Source organism: Dendrobates tinctorius, unplaced genomic scaffold (assembly GCF_039654945.1).
Source record: "Dendrobates tinctorius isolate UK_male_01 unplaced genomic scaffold, ASM3965494v1 ptg000104l, whole genome shotgun sequence".
NCBI lineage: Eukaryota > Metazoa > Chordata > Amphibia > Anura > Dendrobatidae > Dendrobates > Dendrobates tinctorius.
The window spans coordinates 490833-511772 of NW_027361772.1; the positions used below are offsets into that span (position 1 = coordinate 490833).

The 20940-nt window shown below is 44.7% G+C and overlaps 1 protein-coding gene across 2 annotated transcripts in view; it reads left to right on the top strand.

Annotated features, from left to right (window-relative positions):
• Positions 1–10462, top strand: part of VAMP8 (vesicle associated membrane protein 8) — a 36164-nt gene extending 25702 nt beyond the window's left edge. For both annotated transcript variants that reach the window (XM_073588570.1, XM_073588569.1), the window contains exons 2-3: positions 2027–2191; positions 8237–10462. In XM_073588570.1, coding sequence (XP_073444671.1) covers positions 2027–2191; positions 8237–8380 — 309 coding nt within the window. In that variant the 3' untranslated portion in view covers positions 8381–10462. The remainder of the gene's footprint in view (positions 1–2026; positions 2192–8236) is intronic.
• The last annotated feature ends 10478 nt before the right edge of the window (positions 10463–20940 follow it).

The following is a 20940-nucleotide window of genomic DNA, read 5'->3' on the forward strand; positions in this document are numbered from 1 at the left end:
TGAATTTTATGTGTATTTCCTTATGCGGGATTCCATACTGTTAAAGGGGCGGTGAAGCTTATGCCAGGCTTATTTACGTCTCTGTTGCAGATAGGATCACACATTCGATTTATGTTGGGATGGAAAAACAATCCAGATCCTTAAAGGTTTGTTGGCACCGCTCACTTCTGTGCTGGGAGGTGAAAGGGGTTGATGGCGCCATATTTACAGATGCCTGCGGGAAACGTACGTCATAGTTGGGTATCGATCACTATCGGGTCGGGTATTGAGTGACTTATTTGGCGCCACTTATCTTCCGATGTAGATATGAGCACTGCCGATAATAACCCTTTAAGGGAGCAGGGTATTTGCCAGAGGTGGGCGCTTACTCTTCTCTCCATGCAGTGAATGCTCCTCAGAGGCGGGGATTAGGAGGAAGACAAAAAACGTATTTTCGCTGACTTTGCTGTCCGTGTGCACCACGGACCGTACATAGCCGGCACACTGACTGGTGAGTGCGAGTGTACATGGGTGAATCGCAGCATGCACTCCTCTTGCCCAATTTGGAGACGAGATAGTGCCGATGTGACAAGCCCATGAGTTCACATGCTAATATGGCCGTCATTTATACAGTTGTCTACTTCCCCAGGTAGGACTGACCATTAGTGCAGGATTTAAAAGTCTATTACTAAATCAGATAATGGCACAGCAATAAATTGAAACTTATTTTGAGCCAGTTAGAAATGTACCTGAATTCCACAATTTCAGGGTTCATGGGATCTCCACAGTGACTGCACTAGGACAAGCAAAATGTTTTTGGATATGTTGTGGTACCTTCAGTATTGTGTACAGCTGAATTTTCAGTCTTTGTCCAGAGCTACTTTTAAAGGGTCATCCGAGTATATGATACTGATAACATTTCATAGGTCATCCGTATCTGATTGGTTGAGGTCTGAATCTTTGGGTAGGTCATCAATATCAGATTGGTGGTTGTCCAACACATGGCATCCTCACTGTAAAGCTGGTTTCGGCTCCGTCAGTGGACAGAAGTAAACAGCAACTGGAGCAGGAACAGCAGGGGCTCTGTGCCCTTTGTAGTGGCCATTGCTGAGAGCTGCAACTCATATTCTATTGAGATTTATAGGATCTGAGCTGAGGTGCCCAGGAATGGCTACTACAGAGTGTACGGAGCGATAGTGTTATGGCTCCATTCATTGTTTACATCTAGATGGCACCAGAATAGAAAGTTGATAAGTAGGATAAATATGGTTGCCGGGTGTTGGACCCCATTATTTTGATATTGATGTTCCATCCAAAGGTTCAGACCCCCAACGTTCTGAGATTGATGACTCCTCCTAAGGTCGGACCTCACCCACCTGAGATTGATGACTCCTCCTAAGGTCGGACCTCACCCACCTGAGATTGATGACTCCTCCTAAGGTCGGACCTCACCCACCTGAGATTGATGACTCCTCCTAAGGTCGGACCTCACCCACCTGAGATTGACGACATATCCTAAGGTCGGACCTCAACCACCTGAGATTGATGACCTATCCTATGTTCTTAGGGGTTTGTCCAGGCTTATGATACTAAGTGTAGTGTCTGCATTGAAAAATGCAGGTGATAAGTTTTCTTCAAATTCGTTTTATTAACGTGATGCACTATTGTTATAGTGGTTGGTGGGGAGCCCATGTCTTTTTATTTTTTGGGGTCTTCATTGTTTCATAATAAAGCATATTTATAAATCGTCTAGAAAAGCTGGTTATTGTTCTGTGAGGGATTTGTAGTGGTATCTTCAAGACTCCTCATGGGTTTCTCAGAAACGTGACCTAGAGTGAAGCTGTATGGGACGAAGATGTAAAAAATGGGACGTCAGGTCATTCCGCGTCGTGGTTGGGACCCTAGTGTTATAAATGATAGGTGGTGGGGTGTAGATTTTACATTGGGACCCAAGAGTTTCCAGTTACACCAGTAGCTATAAGGGGTTGACTTGAAGGTCGGCTCTTCGTTTTCATGATAACATTTCTTTGTATTTTTGTATTATAAGGAGACAGCGGGCCCTTCGGCCCAAGCGGGCCCAGATCGTGTGAGGGACCTGCAGAGTGAGGTGGAGGGAGTGAAGAATATCATGTCCCAAAATGTAGAGCGAATCCTAGCGCGAGGAGAAAATCTGGACCACTTGAGGAACAAGACGGAGGACCTGGAGGCCAGTGTGAGTATGCTTCTCCTAATCTGTGTCACCTGGGCGTTATGTACCTCCTCCGCCTGGCACACGGAGTTACCTGCAGGAGCCTCATAGCTGTCGGGGTTCTTTACGGATATTTTTTAGTACTGGACCGATGTCAGATCAGCATGTCATCAGCGCAGATGTAATAACTCTGTATGAAGTTGGCAGCCTACTTATTGGCTGAAGCCCAGAAGACAAGCCGTGATCGACAAGCTGTATGGTTACACATCAGTTCAGAACTGTAAAATTCACCAGTAGTAATGTCCTCCTTATGTGAAAAACAAATCAACCCCATTCTATATTTTGACACACATTTTTGCAGATTTAGTAAAACAGGTGTGTTTTTTTTCTATGTAGTATATTTCAGATTTCTGTTGGTGGCTGAAGTGTATTTTGGGGTTAAAGATAATTTTTGCAATTTGAAAACCTTAAAAATGCTTATTGCTGGCTGCAGAATGAGTTCACTGGGAATCCGTCAGTGAGTTTGTATCTGTTTTTATCTTTTTATCCTTTTGTTTTCTGAGCTCCTCTAAGATGATTTATGTGAAATGTACAGGAAAACACTGCCAATAAGCTGCCATGACAGCCGGGGGTCTGCTGATGACCCGTATGCCTGTCACTGAGATACTCCTACGAACGTCAGCTGAACGATAGCTTTCAGAGGAGATCTTGATTTTCTCTGTCTAAGGCTAGTTTCACACTTGCTTTTTTTTGCAGCGCGTTTTTCCCGCAAAAAAAACGCATTGAAAAAACGCATACAAAAGCATACAACTGCTGCGTTTTTTTCAAGCATTTTTATGAGCATGCATGAAAAAAACGCAGCGTTTTTATGCGTTTTTATGCGTTTGTATGCGTTTTTATGCGTTTGTATGCGTTTGTATGCGTTTTTAGTGCGTTTTTACCGCGTTTGCGTTTTTTTCCAACATTTTTAGGTGGCCCCTCACACTACCCAAACCATGACTTTACTAACCCTAACCCTAACCCTAACCCTGACCCTAACCCTTAACCAAATCATACTTAACCCTGACCCTAACCCTAACCCTGACCCTGACCCTAACCCTTAACCAAACCATACTTAACCCTAACCCTGACCCTAACCCTAACCCTGACCCTAACCCTTAACCAAACCATACTTAACCCTAATCCTGACCCTAACCCTGACCCCAATCCTTAACAAAACCATACTTAACCCTAACCCTAACCCTGACCCTAACCCTTAACCAAACCATACTTAACCCTAATCCTGACCCTAACCCTGACCCTAATCCTTAACAAAACCATACCTAACCCTGACCCTAACCCTAACCCTGACCCTAACCCTTAACAAAACCATACTTAACCCTAATCCTGACCCTAACCCTGACCCTAACCCTTAACCAAACCATACTTAACCCTAACTCTGACCCTAACCCCGACCCTAACCCTGACCCTGACCCTAACCCTAACCCTAAACCCCCTTAACTAACCCTAACTCTAACCCAAACCCCTAAATTCCATGGTTAAAAAAAAAAAAACGCATATGCAAAAAACCGCTCTACATGAGCATGCCAGTGCGCACATATGCGCATCCATAGGCTATAATGGCCATTTTTAGCGCAAAACGTGCGCATATGTGCGCATGCGCTTTTTTGCAGGGCCAAAAAATGCAACATGCTGCGTCTGGAAAATACAAACGCACACCCCAAAAAAACGCAGCGCATGAAAATCGCATACATGCGCTTACAAGCGCGCAGGTATGCGCACCCATGTTAAATATAGGGGAAAAAACGCATGCGCACATATGCGTTTTTTTCCAGCGCTAAAAAACGCAAATGTGAAACCAGCCTAACACAAACAATCGGAGAATCATAGCTTCAAGTCCCCTAAGGGTACTATTAAATACAGTGAAAAGTGGAAAAAAAAAAAAACTTAAACTGTCAAATCTCGCCCCCCCCCAAAAAAAAATAAAAAAAATTAACCCCTTCATGACCAAGCCTATTTTGACCTTAATGACCAGGCCATTTTTTTGCAATTCTGACCAGTGTCCCTTTTATGAGGTAATAACTCAGGAACGCTTCAACGGATCCTAGCGATTCTGAGACTGTTTTTTCGTGACATATTGGGCTTCATGTTAGTGGTAAATTTAGGTTGATAATTTTTGCGTTTATTTGTGAAAAAATCAGAAATTTGGCAAAAATTTAGAAAATTTCGCAATTTTTGAATTTTTATTCTGTTAAACCAGAGAGTTATGTGACACAAAGTGGTTACTAAATAACATTTCCCACATGTCTACTTTACATCTGCACAATTTTGGAAACAAAATAATTTTTTGTTAGGAAGTTATAAGGGTTAAAAGTTGACCAGCGATTTCTCATTTTTACAACAAAACTTACAAAACCATTTTTTTAGGGACCACCTCACATTTGAAGTCACTTTGAGGGGTCTATATGGCAGAAAATACCCAAAAGTGACACCATTCTAAAAACTGCACCCATCAAGCTACTGAAAACTACATTCAAGAAGATTATTAACCCTTCAGTTGTTTCGCAGGAACTAAAGCAACGTGGAAAGAAAAATTGACATTTTAATTTTTACAACAAAAATCTTTTAGCATCAATTTTTTTTTTCATTTTCACATGGGCAACAGGATAAAATGGATCCTAAAATTTGTTGGGCAATTTCTCCTGAGTGCACAGATACCTCATATGTGGTCATAAACCACTGTTTGGGCGCACGACAGGGCTCAGAAGGGAAGGAGCGCCATTTGACTTTTTGAATGGAAAACATGCGTAATATTTAGCGGTTGCCATGTCGCGTTTGGAGAGCCCCTGTGTGCCTAAACTTTGGAGCTCCCCCACAAGTGACCCCATTTTGGAAACTAGACCCCCCCAAGGAACTTATCTACATGCATAGTGATCACTTTGAACCCCCCAGGTGCTTCACAAATTGATCGGTAAAAAAAAAAAAGTACTTTTTTTTCACAAAAATTTTCTTTTAGCCTCAGTTTTTTCATTTTCACATGGGCAATAGGATAAAATGGATCCTAAAATTTGTTGGGCAATTTCTCCTGAGTGCACAGATACCTCATTTGTGGTCATAAACAACAGTTTGGGCGCACGGCAGGGTCCGAAAGTGAAGGAGCGCTATTTGACTTTTGGAATGGAAAATTAGCTCCAATCGTTATCGGACACCATGTCGCGTTTGGAGAGCCCCGTGCACCTAAACATTGGAGCTTCCCCACAAGTGACCCCATTTTGGAAACTAGACCCCTTATGGAACTTATCTAGATGTGTAGTGAGCACTTTGAACCCCCAGGTGCTTCACAGAAGTTTATAACGCAGAGCAGTGAAAAGAAAAAATAATTTTTTTTCCTCAAAAATGATTTTTTAGCACGCTTTTTTTCATTTTCACAAGGGTAACAGGAGAAATTGGACCACAAAAGTTGTTGTGCAGCAGTGTGTTCTGAGTACACCGATACCCCATATGTGGGGGGGGAACCGCTGTTTGGGTGCACGGCAGGGCTCAGAAGGGAAGGAGCACCATTTGACTTTTTGAAATGAAAATTACTTCTAATAGTTAGCGGACACCATTTCGTGTTTGGAGAGCCCCTGTGTGCCTAAACATTGGAGCTCCCCCACAAATAACCCCATTTTGGAAACTAGACCCCCTAAGGAACTTATCTAGATGCATAGTGAGCACTTTGAACGCCCAAGTGCTTCACAAAAGTTTATAACGCAGTGCCGTGAAAATAAAAAATATTTTTTTTTCCTCAAAAAATTATTTTTTAGTGCACAATTTATTTTCCCAAGGGTAACAGGAGAAATTAGACCACGAAAGTTGTTGTGCAATTTTTCCTGAGTACGCTGATACCCCATATGTTGGGGTAAACCACTGTTTCGGCACACGTCAGGGCTTGGAAAGGAGGGAGCACCTTTTGACTTTTTGAACGCAAAATTGGCTGGTATCAATGGTTGAACCATGTCGCGTTTGGAGACCCCCTGATGTGCCTAAACAGTGGAAACCCATCAATTCTAACTCCAACCCTAACCCCAACACATCCCTAACCCCAACCCTAACCATAACCCTAACCCCCAACACACCCCTAACCCTAATTCCAACAATAACCCTAACCCTAATTCCAACCCTAACCCTAATTCCAACCCTAACCCTCTTTCCAACCCTAACCCTAATGGAAAAATAAAAATAATTTCTTTATTTTATTAGTTGATCCTGTCTATGGGGGTGATAATCGGGGGGGTTTATTTACTTTTCATTCTATTTTGATCACTGTGAGAGTTTATCACAGTGATCAAAATGAATGAAGGGAAATTGCAGCTGGCGGGCGCACTGCGCATGCGCCCGCCATTTTCCAAGATGGGGGCGCCGATGAAGCAGGACCGCGGGACACCGGGAGGTGGAGAGGGACATCGGAGGTACCGGGGGGGTGAGGGGGGGTGAGGGGGGATTGGAAGGTGGGAGGAGCCCAGAGAAGGGGGAGCGGAGCCCAGAGAAGGGGGAGGGGAGCTGAAGATGACGGCGGCGGCACATTGCCACCATCAGTCGGTATCAGGGGCCGATCGGCCCCGTGATACGATGGGGGGAGGGTCGGATCACGGTCTCCAGCCATGTCCGATGCTACTGCAGCATCGGCCATGGCTGCATTGTAATATTTTATCAATTTTCATTGATAAAATATTACTATCGCTCTGATTGGCTGTTTTACTTTTAACAGCCAATCAGAGCGATTGTAGCCACGTGGGGGCGAAGCCACGCCCCCTGTGGTGAAAAACAAAGCCCCCTGTATCTGCGGGTCGGGTGACCTTTCAGTGATCTAGGTCACCCAATCCGCAGGGGGGCTTTAAAGTCATGATGCCACATAGGCGTCACTGGTCAGATTGGCACCAGTTTTCATGACGCCTATGTGGCGTCATTAGTCGTGAAGGGGTTAAATACATATCTGGTATCGCTGTATTTGTTAAAGTCTGATTTATCAAAATATAAAGTAAATTAGTCTGGTTGGTAAATGGTGTAATGAGAAAAAAGTCAAAACCCCGGAATTATTGTTTTTGGGTTTTTTTCGGCTGCTGCGACATTGCAATAAAACTCAATAACAGGCGATCAATACATTATAACTACCCCAAAATGGTATCCGTAAAAACGTCACCTCCGAGCACAAAAAATAAACCCTGACACAGCCCCAGATTCCGAAAAATGAAAATATTACAGGTCTTGGAAAATGGTGTCAAAATTTAAAGGTTTTTTTTTTTTTTTTTTTTTTTTACTTAATTTACAAATTTCAAAAAAATTTTTTTCATAGCTTTAAAAAAACACACAAAAAAAGATACATGTTTGGTATCTGAATAACCACACTGACCTGGAGAATCTTATTGCCAGGTCCGTTTTACCATATAGTGAACATGGTAAATAAAAAAAAAAAAAAAAAAGTTGACAAATTGCAATTTTTTTTTTTTTTTACTTTGCAAGTGGAATTTTTTTTTACCCGCTTTCTCTAGTTCATCATCTCGCAAAAAACAAGCCCTCGTACGTCTAAGGGGACGGGAAAAAAAAAAAGTTATGGCTCTGGGAACATGCATAGGAAAAATAAAACAAAAAAAAAAAGAAGTTTCCCGCGTGTGAAGAGGTTAATGGAACCCAATTGCAAATTTTTTTTTTAGCCCCAAATTCATGCATGTAAGTAAAAATAAATATATATTTTTGGGATTGTCCATTTTGTGGGACAATATTTTTAAGGGTAATCTGCCGCTCTGGGAGCTACACTGTGGCCTCCATACAAATGAATGGGGCAGGCTCCAGTTCCTTACATAGCTGGGCAGGGAGAACCAGCGAGGAGGTCCTGGTGTTGGCCCCTACGTTTTTCGGATCAGTAGGGGTCTCTGAGGTTGGTCCTCCTTCTGATCATAAATGATTACACAACTTATATGTAATGGACCATTCTGTGCAAACGTATAACATTTAGTTTTCCTCCTCTTGAGAACTTTCTGGTGACCTTCTTCATCGTCCATTAACCCCATCATTTTCTTTCTCCCCCAGTCTGAACACTTCAAGACCACATCGCAGAAAGTCGCCAGGAAATACTGGTGGAAAAATGCCAAGATGATCGCTATAATCTGCGTGATAGTTGGCATCATCGTCCTGCTCATCATCCTCTTGGCCACCGGTGTCATCCCCACATAGACGTCTTCTCTCACCATAGGGTCGTCTTCATCTCTTGCGCTGATCCTGAATGAACCCCAATATCTGATGCAGAAAACCGATCGTGTGATTGTGATGATTTCAGCCCCCGATATCTGAGGGTCTATAACATGCCTGTATGAATGGATGCTGTATGTGATGTCCCCCATGTCTGTTAGCGATTTCCGTATATGTGTACTTGGGATCTGATCTCTCTTCTTGTATGGCCGGAATGTCCGTGCACCGGTCTCCGCATTCTCCATGTTCTGAGCTTAGTGCGATTAGATCATGTACTTTTGTGTTCTTATAATGTTCCATGTTGCTGCGGCCTGGGCCTACTGGAATCCCCCTAGTGTTAGCCGAGCCCCCCCAAAATCATCAGGCCTGGTCAACAGTGTGTATGAGGGCCTCGAAACTCTCCCCCCGACAGATGATGCTGAGGGAGATAAGGATCGGGCACGTCAGTCTTCAGATCACTGATCCTTTTTTTCCTTTTTCGAGACACCGCCACAGAAGTCTGGCAGTGGTGTGCTCATAGAGAACACAGGAGCGCTCGCTCAGACGGCGCCATAAGAGCTAGCTGTCGAACGATCAGCCAAACCATGGTTCGTCCTCTAGCTATGTATTGTGTACGGGGCCCCTTTACAATGGGGGTATTTGTTTTGGGGCCATAAAGTGAAGCATTAGAGGCGTGTGACGTCGCGGCTGTGTTCTTCAGGATCTCAGCTCATGCAATAGAAGGAATTATCCAGCAACCGCAAAAATATATGCTTAAATAGGGAGGTGGTTTAAAAAGTCAAAGATGACACCGAGTCTACACTTTTCGAGCTGTCATAATGAAGTCTTGGACGAAGAGTCAGGGCTGAGACTTCTCATAACGCGTAGACTCTGCGTCACTATGACTTTTGAAACCATCTTCCCTATTCTTTTAACCATTTTTTTTTTTTTTCAATTGTTGGATAAGTCCCTCTTCTGTGGTCTCCATTGCTCTGGAGCACCGCACCAGAATCTCGGGCATTTCCCACACCAGCAGATGAAGGTTCGTCTTTTCCTAGTATTTCGTTATATAGGGTATGGGGCAAGTCATTATGGAGCCCCAAACAGGCCAAGATGACGGCATTGATAACGGGACCCCAGAGAAGTAGGAATTTAGGAGAGGACAAATATAATTTAATTAGCGGTTGCCCCATCATCTTTATCACCTATTTATAGGCTAGGTGACTAATATATGATCTCTGGGTTCTGAGGGGTCGACTACTGAGACCCCCATTAATCAGGAGTATGAGGTTCCTCAGTCTCCTGTATGCATTATTATTGCACATGTGTGACCACAGATCATTCACTGTCTATAGGACTGGGTTGCCGAGAACCGCTCAGCGATCTCCATCAGTCCCATAGACAGTGAATGTAGTGGTGGTAGATGTACACATTCACAGAGGACCTCAGAGCACGGGCGATCCCAATGGCTGGACCCCAGCGACTATACACTAATGTATAGATGATAAATGTGGATAAATATGTATGCGCGGACTTTACAAGACGATTTTCTCCGCTGCCATCTGTAACCGGTAGGAGAGAACATTCAGGTGCGGTTTGTCACTTTGTCATATATCTGTATAATAGTCAGTGTGACGGCCACTACGGCTGTAAATAAAGCTCCTAGGGGAGATGCCACACCTCTTTCCTAAACCCCTGAAAGGCAAAACTACTAAGTTGTGCAGTGAATGATAAACCTGCTGTTCATCACTCTGTATATTTGCTAGCCAAGACTCTGCTGTCTGCCCTCTGGTGGTAGCTATGGGAAATTACCATGTCATCTATTTAAGTCTGTCTATGCAGGAGATTTGGAGCTGTGTATCAGAAATCCTAATATTCAACGTCTGGAATAAAATATTAAGAATTCTATAAGCACAGAATTTTGTATCAAAGAAAAAGACGCATTCATATAAATTGATCTGATAGTCTGGGATCAGCCTGTCTCCCATTAATAGAGATGAGGACGGCGTGAGCTTGTATATACAGAATAAATGTACTACTGATATGAAAATAATGTAATTTAGTAAAGTGTATTTTAATGGCAGATAAGAGATGTCTCCTTATGTTTTCTTGCTGGTCTGATTGTACTATAAGCAGTTTTTTATTTTTGTGCTTTTTTTTAAATATACAAGGAGTAGAGTTGAGCGAAATGGGTCAGACAGATTCATAAGTCGCCGACTTTCGCTAAAGCGTGAGGATTTTGTGTGCAGCAGCGCTGGTTATTAGGCTACCTGATAGCTGCATTGCTGTGTGCACACTGCTGTGCAGACTGCTTTTTTTCAAAGCACTCCTACTTTTCTTTTTTTTTCTGCAGTTACCGAGCGTTCATTTTTTCACACACCGTATAGAGGTGTACGATCCTCACACACTACCGTGTACTGGCTAGTATCACGGACAAATACATGCTATCTGTGTGTGACTCCGTAAAAAAATAGACGGAGATTTAAATTTTTCCACACATATACCGTATAGAGCTGTCCGCTTCTCCAACAGTATTGTATATCTGCTGTTTGGATTGCGGTCAAATCTATACAGAGACAGCGTGCGTGAGTCCGTAAATACATATACGCATATTTCCATACACCGTATAGAGCTGTCCGCTTCTTAAACAGTATCGTATAGCTGCTGTTTGGATTACGGTCAAAGACATATTGGGAGAGCGTCTGTGACTAAGGAAATATATACGGAGATTTACATTTTTCCTTACACCTTATACAGCTGTACGCTCCTCATACAGTACCATATATATGCTGGTATTTTTGGTACGTTTTCCCAAACATGAAGTATGGTGGAAGAGGATGTGGGCAGGGGGGCAGCTGGTACTGATGGATGGACAGACATTTGTCTGGGATCAAAGAATCGTAGAGTTGGAAGGGACCTCCTGGGCCATCTGGTCCAACCCCCTGCTGATTTAGCGAATCCTGCTTTGAGCAGGGGGTTGGACCAGATGGCCCAGGAGGTCCCTTCCAACTCTACGATTCTATGATGGTGGTGGTGGTGCATCTGCTGGTTATGCCAAAAGCACAATAGCAGCTAAGGCCGGAGATGTTGAGCCTGCGTCATCGTCTGGCTCAAGAAGGCCTGTAAGGTTCCCTTTTCTGGTAGTAGGTAAACCGCTTTTAAAGCCGGAGCATCAGGAACAGGTTTTGGCTTACATTGCTGAAACAGCCTCCAAACTGAAGCACTGAGTCGTCAGTGCAGGCTACTGGTGAGGAACAACACCTTTCCTTGTGTCCTTCATCCCCACTACAAGAGAAGGATGCGGCAGGCCACATTTCAGTTTACTCCACGGAGCTCTTTTCACATACCATGCCTGGGTTATCAAGTCAAATCCTGAATTTCCCAGTCCAAGATGAATCTGACAATGAGTGCACTGATGCACAGCCACTGCTAGATGATTCTGCTGGTATATTGACCCAGAGCACTACATTGCCCTCGCACTGTACTGAGCCAGAATCTGACCCTGATGAAACTCAGGTGCCCCTTCCCGCATACTATACCACCTTACATGGTGACACAGAGGAAGGTGCAGATGAAATTGAAGAGGAGGTGATGAATGACCCAGTTGTTGACCCGGATTGGCATCCATTGGGGGAAGAGGGTGCTGCTGGCAATAGCTCAGAAGAGGAGAAGGATCCGCAGCAGGCATAGTCATCGCAGCAGCGGTTTTCTGGTAGGCCTGTAGATGTTCAAAAACGTGGTAAAAAAAAACCAAAGAGTTGCAGGACAGCTTGGCCAGACGGTGAAATTAGCACAGCGTGCAAGCCCTGAAAATTTATACCATAGTAGGAAGAGTGCAGTGTGGCACTTTTATGACCAAACCTTTACCTCATCAATAGGATTTATCTGTAAGAAGTGCGGAAGGACCTTTAGCTGAGGGAAAAATCTCCGAAATTTGATTACCAGTTGCATGCTTAGACATTTAACCACCATGCACTTGCAAGCGTGGATGGACTACAAAACCTCAGGTAGCACCAGTGCACCTGCTTCGACTGAAGGTAGCCAGCAGCGCTCCATTGCTTCACCCACTGTAAGCCCACCGGTAAGCACACCACCAGCAAGAAATGTTGAGGTGTCGTCACAAGGCCGAAGCAGTCAGGGAATCACAATGTTTTTGCAATGAAAGACTGAATCTAGGCCATCACCACAAACACCTTCACCAACCCCCTCTCGGTCCGTCAGGTCCACCGCTAGTTCCCCCATATGCAGCTCTCAAGTTCAGCTCACCCTACCAGACACTCTGAGTAGGACAAGAAAGTACTCATCCTCTTATCCGTGTAAACTGGCTTTGAATGCCTACATTGCCAAACTGATCTCATTAGAGGTGATGCCCTTCCGTTTGGTTGAAAGCGAAGCTGTTATGAACGGGTAGCCGAGGAGGAAATAAAAAATAATACAAGCTGAGTCTCAGAAAACCAAAGAGGTCGGTAACTATGCAGACAGCAGACCCCTGATCCTAACACGCAACTAGCAGCAGTCGTGGAGCGTTCCTACGGTGGTCCTAGATGCCTCGTCACAACCGGAGAACTAGATAAGCCTAAAGCAGGAAAAGAGGAAAACTAACTGCTCCAGAGCAGACACCAAAGGAGGTACAGCCCCCCACATGTATTGATGGTGAAAAAAGATGAAAACACAAAGGCAGGAAAATAGGCTGAGCAAACGATGGGGCCCGACTAACTAGAAAGGACAGGAAAGACACTGTCTGCAGTCTGCCAAAAAACCCTACAAAATGTCCAACACAACTGTTAGCAAAATTAACCCTGAAGTCACTAGACTTCTCCCACTATATCAGCACTCTGAAATATTCTGAGACAGAGCAAAAAGAGGCCAATCTAATAAGGGACAAAAAAAATGCAATTTGGCAAATAAGAGTGGAAATTCAGCCCAGCCGGGCTGGCTGACCACACAAAAAAATGAAAAGACCAACAAGAGCAAGTGTGAACATTAGCAAAAAACAAACTTATCTTTGAGAAGACTGGAACAGAGCTGAGTCCTAGACCTGAGAAGCAGACTGAATCACCAGCACCTGGATAGGGCGTCGGCTGTCTTATATCCAGTCTGATACTCCAAAGATCCAATCATTATCTTCCTCACCAGGTGGCTTATCACTACCACTTAAACCAACCTCACTACCTCCTGTCACCACCAGAGGGAGAATGGAAGGGGAACTCTCAACTGGTGGAGCAGAAAATGAGCTCATAACAGTACCCCCCCTTGAGGAGGGGTCACCGAACCCTCAACCATGCCACCAGGCCGATCAGGATGGGCCCGGTGAAAAGCACGAACCAATTTATTGGCATGAATATCAGAGGCAGAGACCCAAGAATTATCCTCCTTGCCATAACCCTTCCATTTGACCAAATACTGGAGTCTCCGTCTAACCAAACGAGAATCCAATATTTTCTCTACTTCATATTCCATAATGCCTTTAACCAACACAGGGTCAGGAGGTGCCGCCACAGGAACTACTGGCTCAACAAACCTCTTCAACAGTGATTTATGAAATACGCTATGGATTTTGAACGTAACTGGAAGAGCCAATCGAAAAGAAACAGGATTAAGAATCTCCAAAATCCTATAAGGTCCAATAAATCTTGGCTTAAATTTTGGAGATGCAACCTTCATAGGAATATTCTTAGATGACAACCAAACCATATCACCCACTTTAAACCGGGGACCAATGGTCCTATGCCGGTTGGAAAAACGCTGGGCCTTTTCCTGAGAGAGAGACAATTTATCCACCACTTGGTCCCATATCTGCTGCATTCTCACAACCACAGTGTCCACACATGGGCAGGACGAAGATTCTACTTGCCCTGAAGAGAATCGAGGATAAAACCCAAAATTACAGAAAAAGGGTGACATCAAGGTGGCAGAACTAGCTCTATTGTTCAGCGCAAATTCGGCCAAGGGCAAAAATGAGACCCAATCATCTTGATCAGCAGATATAAAACATCTTAAATACGACTCCAGGGTCTGGTTTGTTCTCTCAGTCTGCCCATTGGTCTGGGGATGAAACGCGGAGGTGAAGGATAACTGAATTCCCAGATTGGAACAAAAGGATTTCCAAAATCTAGAAGCAAACTGGACCCCTCTATCGGACACAATGTTCTCAGGAATCCCGTGTAACCGAACCACCTGTTGTAAAAACAAGGGTACCAACTCAGCGGAAGATGGCAACTTTGGGAGTGGTACAAGATGGACCATCTTCGGAAATCTATCACAAATTATCCAGATAACAGTCATTCTCTGAGAGACAGGAAGGTCAGAAATAAAATCCATTGAGATAAGGATCCATGGCCTCTTGGGCACCGGCAGGGGCATCAGCAACCCACTAGAACGAGAACAGGGTTTAGACCGAGAACAAGTCCCACAGGACTGTACAAAATTCCTGACATCACGAGATAAGGCAGGCCACCAAAACGACTGACTCACCAAATCTCTGGTACCAAAAATACCTGGATGACCAGCCAATGCGGAGCAATGGACTTCAGACATCACTCTCTTTCTCCACTGGTCCGGAACATACAATCTTCCCATAGAGCAACGCACAGGTTTATCCTCCTGAAATTCCTCCAGGGCGCGTCTCAAATCGGGCGAAATGGCAGAAAGAACTACCCCCTCACCTAGGATAGTAGTAGGCTCGGTCACATTAAGAGAATCAGCAAAGAAACTCCTAGAAAGGGCGTCTGCCTTAAGATTCTTAGTGCCCAGAAGAAAAGAGACCACAAAATTAAAATGCGTGAAAAATAAGGCCCATCTAGTCTGTCTAGGATTCAAGCGTTTAGCCGACTCCAGATAAGTCAGATTCTTGTGATCGGTGAGGACCACAAATTGATGTCTAGCTCCCTCCAACCAATGTCTCCACTCCTCAAATGCCCATTTCATGGCCAACAATTCCCGATTCCCTACATCATAGTTGTGTTCAGATGGGGAGAACTTTCGAGAAAAGAAGGCACGGGGATTCATCTTAGAAGTCACAGGGTCTTTTTGGGACAAAACAGCTCCTGCCCCAATCTCAGAAGCGTCTACCTCCACTTGAAATGGAAGTGAGACATCAGGTTGCCGCAAAACTGGAGCTGAAGTAAACCTCCGATTAAGCTCCTGAAATGCTGAGACAGCCTCAGGAGACCAATTCAGCACATCAGCTCCCTTCTTGGTCAGATCAGTCAGTGGTTTGACAATACTAGAAAAATTACCTATATATTTATGATAGAAATTAGGAAAACCCCAAAACTTCTGAAGAGCCTTCAAAGAAGTAGGCTGAACCCAATCATAAATGGCCTGTACCTTGGCCGGGTCCATTTCAATAGTCGATGGAGATAAGATAAATCCCAAAAATGAAATCCTCTGTACACCAAAGAGACATTTCGATCCTTTAACAAACAGGGAATTCTCCCTCAAAATCCGAAACACAGTCCGGACATGTTCCACATGAGAATCCCAATCACTAGAAAAGATCAAAATATCATCCAGATCGATGATCAAAAACTTATCCACAAAGTCTTGGAAAATATCATTCATAAAGGACTGGAAGACAGAAGGGGCATTGGAGAGCCCAAAAGGCATCACCAGGTACTCAAAATGTCCCTCCGGAGTATTAAACGCCGTCTTCCATTCATCCCCGTGCTTGATACGAATAAGATTATACGCCCCCCTGAGGTCAAGCTTAGTAAACCAGCAGGCACTCTTAACTCTGGAGAATAAATCAGACATCAGAGGTAACGGGTACTGATATTTAACCGTCATCTTGTTAAGGGAACGATAATCAATACACGGTCTTAATGAACCATCTTTCTTGGCCACAAAAAAAAACCCAGCACCTAAAGGTGACGAGGATGGTCTAATATGACCCTTCTCCAACGACTACTTAATATAGGATCGCATAGCATCATGTTCGGGTACAGATAAGTTAAACAGCCGACCCTTGGGGAAATTTACACCCAGGCATCAGCTCAATTGCACAGTCATAACTCCTATGAGGGGGCAAAGATGCAGACTTAGGCTGAGTTCACACGTGGCGTTTTTTTTCGCGTTTCCGCGGTGGTTTTAACAGCGCGATTTTCCCGCGAAAACGCGAAAAATAAGCATCCCATGCATTCCTATGGGATTCCGCAATGCTGTGCTAATCCTGCGGTTTTTACCGAGGCGGAATCGCTTTGCGGTAAAAAACGCAGCATGCTCATTAATTTGCGGAATCGTGGCGATCCCGCACCCATAGGAATGCATTGTTCCGCTTACTTCCCGCATGTGGCTGTGCACACCATGCGGAAAGTAAGCAGGACAATTGCGGATGGTACCCACGGTCCGGAGGAGAGGAGACTGTCCTCTGGGCTTTGGGTACCATATCCCTGTAAAAAATAGAATTTAAAATAAAAAATATTGTTATTCTTACCTTCCGGCGTCCCGCGCAGCCTTCCCGCCTCTCTCCACGCTCCCGGTCCCAGTAAGCCTTTGTGAAAATGCCTGCGATGGCGTCCGTTCTCGCGGGATCGTGAAGTCTCGCGGTCATTCGCGCGACGTCATCGGGAATTACTGCGAGACATCGCGATCCCGCGAGAACGGACGTCATCGCGGGCATTTTCGCAAAGGATTACTGGGAACGGATGCGCGGGACGTCGGAAGGTGAGAATAACACTACTTTTTATTTTTTTTTACATTCTATCTTTTACTACTGATGCCGCATAGGCGGCCTCAGTAGTAAAAAGTTGGTCACACTCGTCAAACACTATGTTTGACGAGTGTGGCCAACCTGTCAATCAGTTCTCCAAGCGATGCTTCAGATCGCTTGGAAAACGCTAGCATTTTGCAAGCTAAATACGATTGCAAAATGCTAGTTTTTCCACGGGAAAATCGCGGGAATTTAAAATGCGATTTTCCCGTGGAATGGAATTCCGGAATTCTCGCGGTAATTTCGGCGAGAGTTCCGGAACGTGTGCACTTAGCCTTACTTTCACTAAATACATCAGAAAAATCGGCTAGATAATCAGGAATATCATGAGGCTGAAGAGAGGTGGAGAAAACAGGAGTGTCCCTAAGAACACACTGACAACCCCAACTCACCACAGACACATATTTCCAATCCAAAACTGGGTTATGAGTTTGCAACCAGGGGAACCCCAGAACAATAGTATCATGCAAATTATGCAGCAACAAAAATGTACAATTTTCCTGGTGGTCAGGGGCAACTCGCATTATCACCTGGGTCCAAAACTGAGGTTTATTCTCCGCCAACAGAGTGGCATCAATACCCCTCAAAGGAATAGGTGTCTGCAGAGGCGTCATGGACAAACCACAACGTTTAGCAAAGTCCAAATCCATCAGATTCAGAACTGCTCCTGAATTCACAAAAGCCTCAGTGGAAAATGTGGACAAGGAGCAGATCAGAGTAATTGCCAAAAGGAACTTAGGTTGTACACTGCCCACAGCAAATGTGTGTGCAAAACGTTTCTCTCGTTTAGGGCAGACAGAAATAGTATGAGAAGCGTCTCCACAGAAAAAACACAGCATATTACGCTTTCTAAACTCCCGATGTTGCGCCCTAGACAAAACCCCATCACATTGCATAGGTTCAGACATTTGTTCAAAAGGTGGCAGCGCCTCCCGTGTATTTTTACGTTCACGTAAACGCCGATCAACTTGAATGGCTAATGCCATAGATCCATCCAGACCAGAGGGAACAGGAAATCCCACCATAACATCTTTTACGGTCTCTGATAAACCTTTCCGAAAGAGGGCTGCCAATGCACTATTATGCCATGTAGTAAGGACCGCCCACTTTTGGAATTTTTGACAATATGACTCTGCAGGATCCTGACCCTTGTTTAATGCCAACAGGGTTCTCTCAGCTTGATCAACGGAATTAGGTTCATCCTTCAACAACCCCAAGGCCTGAAAAAATGCATCCACATTAGTCAGAATAGGATTTTCAGGTGTCAGAGAAAACGCCCAGTCCTGGGGATCGCCGCGCAGCATGGAGATGACAATTTTAACCTGCTGTGCAGAGCTTCCCGATGAGTTAGGCTTCAAGGCAAGAAATAATTTACAATTATTCTTAAAATTCAAAAATTTAGACCGATCCCCAGAAAACACATCAGGAGTGGGGATTTTGGGTTCAACAGCATGCGATTGAGCGAGATAGGCGGAAATTCCCTGCACTTCAGCAGCGAGCTGCTCCACATGATCAGACAATTGCTTAATCTCCATTAAGGAAAAAATTCTCTTATGGCCCCAGAGAAAAAAAGGAAAAAATGCATATAAAAAAAAAATTCTGACAATTTTCCCTTTTTTTTTTTCCTGCTTTTGAGTACCTTAGAATCTGCGGTATGGCTGGTGATTCTGTTATGAACGGGTAGCTGAGGAGGAAATAAAAAATAATACAAGCTAAGTCTCAGAAAACCAAAGAGGTTGGTAACTGTCACGGGGTCCTTCTCTGGTATCACACAATCAACAGCAAGCGAAGAGTGAACAATTCCAAGACCTTTATTCAGGCAAAAATACAAAAAGGTCCATATTCAGTCCACCACACAAAGGATAAGATGGTCCAGAATAGGAATACAGTCCAGTAACCGGATAAAATGTCCAGGGAAACGAGATTCCAAAACTCTAGCACCAGAGGATAAAAATGGGTCCTTCTCTCTGAAATGCAGTCTTTACACGATCCTGTCCACACCGGAACTGACTTGCCCAGCTCCTGTTCTCTCTCCACCCCCTTCCTTGTCCAGGGAAAGTCAAACAAGTTGGGGCGGTTTCCAGGCCCCCCAGAGGAGAACAAAGGGCCTTAGGGATTAATGCACTACAGGGGGGTCATCAAGAGACAGATACAGTGAGGCTGTAGACTTATAATGTAATAAGAAAAACACTGTGAAAATAACTGAAAAAGAAAAATAGGAATATACAAAAAAAGACATCCACATAGCATATCACACCATCACAGTAACTATGCAGACGGCAGACCCCTGATCCTAACACGCAACTAGCAGCAGTCGTGGAGCATTCCTACGGTGGTCCTAGACGCTTTGTCACAACTGGAGAACTAGATAAGCCTAAAGCAGGAAAAGGGGAAAACTAACTGCCCCAGAGCAGACACCAAAGGAGAGACAGCCCCCCACATGTATTGATGGTGAAAAAAGATGAAAACACAAACAAAGGCAGGAAAATAGGCTGATCAAACGATGGGGCCCGACTAACTAGAAAGGACAGGAAAGGAAGGACACTGTCTGCAGTCTGCCAAAAAACCCTACAAAATGTCCAACACAACTGTTAGCAAAATTAACCCTGAAGTCACTAGACTTCTCCCACTATATCAGCACTCTGAAATATTCTGAGAGCAAAAAGAGGCCAATCTAATAAGGGACAAAAAAGAGGCAATTTGGCAAATAAGAGTGGAAATTCAGCACAGCCCAGCCGGGCTGGCTGACCACACAAAAAACTGAAAAGACCAACAAGAGCAAGTGTGAACATTAGCAAAAAACAAACTTATCTTTGAGAAGACTGGAACAGAGCTGAGTCCTAGACCTGAGAAGCAGACTGAATCACCAGCACCTGGATAGGGCATCGGCTGTCTTATGTCCAGTCTGATACTCCAAAGATCCAATCATTATCTTCCTCACCAGGTGGCTGATCACTACCACTTAAACCAACCTCACTACCTCCTGTCACCACCAGAGGGAGAACGGAAGGGGAACTCTCAACTGGTAGAGCAGAAAATGAGCTCATAACATGAAGCATTCCGAGAGCTCACGGCCTACGCAGTACCACGCTATGACCTACCCAGTCGGGACTTTTCTAGAAAAGCCATCCCTGCTCTCCACCTGCATGTGAAAGACCGCATTGTCCATGCACTCAAACAATCAGTGAGTGGAAAGGTGCACCTCACACCTGATGCATGGGCCAGTAGGCATGGCCAGGGCTGTTACGTGTCCATCACTGCGCACTGGGTTAATGTGGTGGATGCAGGGTCCACATGGGACAGCGATGGTGGGACAGTGCTGCCTAGCCCACGGTATAGGAAACAGTTGGCTGTAGGCGTTCGACCCTCCTCCTTGTCCAGAAGCGAAAGGTCGTCGACAGAGCGCAGTCGCACGAGCACTCCATCCGCAGCTGCCGATGTTGCACACGAGGTGTCCCACTATCGAACAGCTAGTGGTAAGCGTCAGTAGGCTGTTTTAAAGATGATGTCTTTTGGCGACAACAGACACACCGTGGAGGTACTGGCTGACTACTTGCAGTGAGAAACTGAGTCATGGCTGGGCAGTCTACATCTTGAGGCAGGCAAGGTAGTCAGTGATAACGGCCATAATTTTGTGGCAGCCATAGCCCTTGCAAAACTCAGACACATACCTTGCCTGGCTCACACCTTGAACCTGGTGGTGCAGTGCTTCCCAAATAATTATCCGGAGTTAATAGCCCTGCTCCATAAGGTGCAAAGACCGTGCTCGCACATCCGTAGCTCGCCCGTAGACTCAATTCGTATGCAGAGGCTGCAGCAATCGCTCCATCTCCCCAATCACCGTCTAATCATAGAT